Raw genomic sequence first — 5,976 nt, 5'->3', positions numbered from 1 at the left:
CTAGGTGGACTACATAGAGCACAGCTATGAGGGTTGCTTGAGCTGCAAAGACAGTCATGCTCAGTTCCTGTTTTGTGTCCAATATGGATGGCTTCCTTCATGCACTTACCCCATCCCTGCAAGTGCCCCTCTTTTCACTGGGGACATTTGTCCCATCTCCACGTTGGTGGCGAGGAAGATAGAATCCTCAAAGCCCATTCTTTCTCTGTCTCCTGGCCCCAAAACCTTCAGCTCCAGGCTGCACTTGGCTCCATGATTAGTCGACCAGCAGCTAAGAGACAGGAAAACTCAAAAGGAAGGGACATGCACAGTGTTTTTTGTTTTTGTTTTTGTTTTAATTAAAAAGAAAATAAGAAAACAAAAACACTTCCCAGGGTATGCTGTGATGACACATCACGGGCGTGTAAATACATATAAAAATGAGAAAAAAGTCCCAGGAGCTGCAGGCATGGACCCCTGTGCAGTGGGCTATAGGTCCCTCCCTTGAGGCTTTGTTTCCTCAGACATTCACCTCTCCCGGGCTATAAAAAAGGAAGTGCTCATTCAGCCTTGTTTCTCTTGGAAGACTCAGCCACTTTCAGCTCACTGGTCCATGACATGAACACAGGAAGCTGGGCTTTACAAGATTTTGTAAGTGGACAGTGCTGGGGTGGGGGGCATGGAGTACATGACTCCTCTCCCTACCCTGCTCAAGGTCTCTGGGGCTGGGGAAGTGATGTCCCCCTGTGGGGAGAGGTGGGACACACTATCCTTCAGGGGCATGAGCTTGGGCTTTCCTCCTGAATGGCAGCAAAAGAAGTGCCTACAGGTAAGTTGGGAGCCCCAGAACAAGGCCTTGGAGCAAGATGAGATGTGCCTGGGGCCAGGGCTAAATTTTGATGGACAGCCATAGGGCAGTGGATGTGCTTGCCTTATAAGCAGCTGACACACTGACCTGCCTTGACTGTTCAACCAATTGTTCCATTCCTGCCTTTGTTCACCCAAACTCTGGGGGTCATACAGACCCAGACTCAACTCATGACTCTGTCACTTACTAATCTGTACAATCCTGTGAAGTTACTTAGCTTCCTAGAGCCTCAGTATCCTCATCTGTTAAAGGAGGAGATTCATTTGAACCCCACAGGGTAACTGTAAATAGTAAGTGTGATCATGCCTTTAAAGAGCCTAGCATAGCACCTGGCACATAGTAAGTACTCAACAAATGGCTGCCATGATTACTGCTATCAGGAGCACCAGTATTTCCACTGCAAAGTTGGTGAGTGTGTGTGGACGTATGTGAGATAAACAGAAGGTTTACACAATGTTCTAGGGGAAGGATGAATTGCTCTGAGCTTCCTGTGTATGCCCTGGGTAGTTGAGAGTCTTGGACCACAGCGGTGCTGGCATGGGAGGCCTCAACTGCTTTCCTCCCATGCATGTCCATGTGGTTCAGGAGCTGTTCTGTTCTAAACCTCAGTGCCCTCCCTGGGGTAGAGGACACTGTTTGTGTTGATGCTGTTGTAGAAATGAGGGCTGAACTGGTTGAGGACAGAGCCTCCATAGCCGAGAGCGTTGGTGGGCATGGGGTTGGCCCATTCGCCCCCGGCCCCATGGCTGCTGAGGTTGGTGAGTGGGGTGTAGGAGCTGAAGTTCAGCAAGTTCTGCCCCATCTTGTCAGCGGGCTCAGGGCTCAGTCCTGGTGTTGCCACAGGGCGGCTCACCGGGCTCGAACCACTCACATAGGCTGTCATGGTGGAGAGGAAGTTGTTGAGGCATGGGGTACCCGACGGGGGAGGTGAGGACTGCTTCTCTGGGGAGCTCGTGGTGCCTGGTGACGCACTGTCCAAGATGTCCTGGGCCTCTGCGGTCTTCGGGCTGCCCGCCAGGAGGCTGCTCTCTGTTTTCTCCGAAGCCAAGGATCCCGTGCTGGAGGAGACATCTGATTTTCTCTTCCTCTTCCTGCGGAAGTTTCCGTTATCGAACATCTTCTCACAGTTGGGATCCAGGGTCCAGTAATTCCCTTTGCCTGGCACAAAAGTGGTAGAGGTTAAGTAGAGAGATGGACAAAATGCTCTGCTCCTGTTTCTGTGTAGCGTCACAAACTACACATCAAAGAAACACACGCAAAAGGCAGAACAAAAGGCAGGGAGAGAGACACAGAGGAATAGTGTACAGAAAACACAGGGATCTTTAGCTCAGCTCCCTGCTCACAACTGGGCTCTCTGGGAGCACAGAGGTGTGAGCCATGAAAGTGCTTACAATGTGGGCCTCTGGGAGACGTTCAGGGGCTGGGGGAATGGAGAGGGAGGGGTTCCTTCCATTGCTGACATGGAGAAAACTAAGGAAACACTTCAGGGCTCCCTGAAAGTTTTGGGCATGGAGTCCAAGGGTGGACTTGAGTCCTGGGTTTGCTCCTAAGTGGTGGAGGGACTTCGGGCAAACCTCAGTTTCCTAGCCTGAAACGTGGGTCTTTGTACCAGTCCCTTCTTCCTCAGGCTGACTGTGAGAAAGGGCTGATGCTAGATGTGTAGCTGGGCTGCATCACCATGAGGTGCTGTCCAGAGGTAAGGCCTGAGCTCAGCCTGCAGGTGAGGCCAGTCATTGGACTGGACACTTGCCTTCCCCTGGGGCCCCAATAGTTCTACCCTTGTTGGCCTTGAAGTGGGCGAAGGTGGGGGCTCTGAGCCATGCCCTGGCTTCCTGTGGGGGAAAAAGAATGGACTTCAATTCTGGGAAATGCATAGCTGAGTTTTTAACGGCCCTGTATGGCCATTCTGTATGGCCCTGAATTTTAGAAAGTCATCATTAAAAAGGAAAAGTTCACAGTCTTTGGTGGTAGAGAGACCTCCACTCAGCTTTAGGTTCCATGGCTATCCCTCCATTCTGTGTCACCTTAGGCAGGATGCCTCTAAGTGTCAGTCTCCTTATCTGTACAATGGGTTTAATAAGAGCTATCCTGCAGGGTTGCATTAAAGAAGGTTATGTACGGCAGGCAGCACAATGTGGCCCGTGCTTATTTAACAAAGTTAGATCTTCTCCCAGAAGGCTGGGGGTGCACTTGGGCTTGGCCTAGTCCATCTCACCCCAAGGACTTTCTATGAGCTGAGGGCTGGGGACTCAGATTAATCATAACAGTTCCTATAGTCTACTGGGTGCTTGTTAACATCAAAATCCCTGCATACATTATCTCATGACCCCCATCACAGGCCTGGAAAGGAGCCACTGTTACCTTCCCTATTTTGCAGGTGGGGAAACTGAGGCTCAGGGATCTAAAATGCTGGAAGTCACTGGCTGGTCCGTGGTCCAGCCAAGGTCAAAACCCAAATCTGCCCCCTGGGCTCTCCCAGTCTCCTTCACTGACAACCCTGAGCCCCCTGTCTTGGGGGGACACAGCCATATCAGAACGGTCTAGAATGGGGTGCTGGTTTGGAATGACATGAACCTTCCCTGGGGGCATCGGAGGCTTGCCCCACCCACTCCACACTGCGCCCGCAGCCCCCTTACCTGGGTCGTCCTCATCGCGGGGCACCTTCTTGAAGCAGTCGTTGAGAGACAGGTTGTGGCGGATGGAGTTCTGCCAGCCGGCCTTGCTTTTGTTGTAGAAGGGGAAGTTGTCGGCCACGTACTGGTAGATCTGGCTGAGGGTGAGACGCTTGTCGGGCGCCCCGTGGATGGCCATGGCAATGAGAGCCGAGTAGGAATAGGGGGGCCGCACCAGCTTCATCAGCTCCTCCTGCGAGGGGATGGGCAGCCAGCCCAGGTCGCCGCCCCCCAGCCCAGACATGCCTGGCAGCAGCTGCCTCTGCACACCGTAGGCCTGGGGCAGGAAGGGGCTGGTGTTGGTGCCCGACAGGTAAGGTGGCGGAGTCATGGCCGGTCCATTGAGCCAGAGGTAGGGGTTGGGGGTGGCCCCGTACTCGCCGCCCCCCTCGAAGGAGGGGGGCCGCTGAGGGCTGGGCACGCCCTGTGGATGGAAGAAGTTCTCATAGTAAAGGCTCATCTCGGGGGGCTCCTGGCCGATGCTGGGGAACTGGGGGCTGCAGCGAGGTGGGGAGGGCGCCGGGAGGTCGAAGGAGCTCATGCTGGGGCTGGGCTCGGCCGGAGCCACCTGCCTGGCACCTGCACAGGGGAGCTGTCCCTGACAGGTGCTCTGCTGGCCCAGCCTCCCACTTATACCCCTGCAGGCTTGGCCTGTGGGCCCCACCCAGGGGCGGCCACCTGCTGCAGACCCGCCCCTCCTCCAACAGCTCTGAGAGCAAAGGAGAGGGGGCCTCCCGGCCAGGCCCACTGCGCGTGCTCAGACCGGTGCTGTAGCTGATGTCCGCAGTGCCCAGGGTGCCCCTCTTCCTTCTCTCTCTTCCCAGTTCCCCTCGACCCCTTATCTCTCTCCTTTCTCCTCCTCACCTGGTTCGCCTAGTTTCTCCTTCATTCTGTCTCTCTTCCCGTTTTCTCCTCATTTGTCTCTCCCCTTTCCTCCCCTTCTTTCATTCTTAATGTCCTCTCTGCATCTCCTTCTCTCCTTCCCTCCTTGCTGCCAAATTCTTTACCTTCTCTTCCTCCCCCTTCTCTGGATTCTGTCTTTTCAAAGCACTGTTCTGGACACCTCTCCTTCCCTTCCTTCTTTCTCTCTCTGAGTTTGTTTCTATCTCTTTCTACTTCTCTGTCCCCTCTTGCTCACCTCCTGTGTGTTTCTGCTTCTCTCAGCTCTCTTTCACTCCTGTCTCTGTCTCTCAGTTCCTGTGTGTCGCTTTCCCTGTCCCCTGTCCCCTCTTCTTGCCCACCCTGACCCCTCATTCTCCGCCCCCTCACTCAGACTTGGTGAGGCACTTTACGGGAAGCCACATCTTTGGGTCTTCTGAAGTGAAGACACACTTTCTGGAGTTTCAGGAAAGAGCCTGGCCTTGGAGAATCAGAAGAGCAGAAAGGAGCCTGGCCAGAGAGGGCAGCTGGTCGGCTGTAGGCACCCTGTGTGCACCCAAACACACCACCCAGGGCAGGCAGGCTGCAGGGCTTGTGGAGAGGCCTGGGGATTGTCCCGGAGGAACAGCAGGGCCCATCAAGACAGTGACCAAAGGAAGAGACTGTGAATGGGCTTCTGGGGAAGATGAGAGAGAACTTGCACTCTGCAAGTTTCTTTCTGCCTGCAGGGGCCAAGCAGGCCCCCCGGGCCACTATCTGATCAAAGGCCTTTCATGTTTCAGATTGCAGGGCCCCTCCCCCCCCCCCCCCCCACCCGCTCCAAGAGCTGAGGCCTGGAGGAGAGCCCTCCACCCCTCAACTCACCATTCTCCTCACACCATCTCTGCCTCAGGCTCTCGAAGCGGGAGTCCAGCTCTCCCTGCTTCTCCGTCTTACGGTCAGTCCCTCTCCTCCCTGGGCTTCGTTCTCCTCCTGGAGCTTAGAGATGGGTTGCCCCAGCCCTCCTTCATCCCAGGCAGGCTCTCAGCTTGAGGGGAGGGGAGTGGGCCCCTTCTCAGAGGGTAGGCAGCTGTCCCTGAGCAGGCTTTGGTACACCCTGAGTACTTCTCTCTTGGATCAGCAGATTGGAAGAAAGTTCTAGTCCGCTTTCTCTGGTCACCACCTCCCTCCGGCCCTCCTACCTTCCTTCTCCCCATTCAACTTTGTCTCACTCTTCCAGACCCCATGTGCCTGAGGGGGAAGAAGGAGGTCACTTCCTGTGTTAGCTGGAGGGGCTGCCTCTCAGGGAATCCCCCCTTCCCCGGCTGTCTGCTCTCCTCTACAGCTGTGTCAGGAGACTGACGTGTGGGAAACCTGAGGGCCATGGAATGCATCTCGTTTGCAGCATATTAGTGCTCGGAGGATGAGTTCAGGTAACTGGATGGGAGGGGTCCTCCCAGGTCCTGAGAAACCACCTGTCCCCACCAGGGAACAGTGGATGAAGTGACTCCAAAAGGGCCTGTCTGCCCAGGTTAGGCATGGGGTAAGCATACTGTACCTTCTCTCAGAAGAGTAAAGCAAAGGAGGCCCCATCTTTGT

At 54.9% G+C, this 5,976-nt stretch overlaps 1 protein-coding gene across 1 annotated transcript; it reads right to left on the bottom strand.

Annotated features, from left to right (window-relative positions):
• Positions 1 to 319: 319 nt before the first annotated feature.
• Positions 320 to 5,191, bottom strand: FOXI1 (forkhead box I1). The gene is made up of 2 exons (XM_058723221.1): positions 3,484 to 5,191; positions 320 to 2,005 (listed from the first exon to the last, which is right to left on the bottom strand). The coding sequence occupies exons 1-2, from the start codon at positions 4,058 to 4,060 to the stop codon at positions 1,446 to 1,448; spliced, it is 1,137 nt and encodes a 378-aa protein (XP_058579204.1). The 5' UTR covers positions 4,061 to 5,191; the 3' UTR covers positions 320 to 1,445.
• Between the last annotated feature and the right edge of the window lie 785 nt (positions 5,192 to 5,976).

The sequence above is a fragment of the Neofelis nebulosa genome, chromosome 1 (genome assembly GCF_028018385.1).
Source record: "Neofelis nebulosa isolate mNeoNeb1 chromosome 1, mNeoNeb1.pri, whole genome shotgun sequence".
NCBI classification, from domain to species: domain Eukaryota; kingdom Metazoa; phylum Chordata; class Mammalia; order Carnivora; family Felidae; genus Neofelis; species Neofelis nebulosa.
Note: the sequence above shows the minus strand (reverse complement) of the source record. Positions and strands in the feature narration are given on the sequence as shown.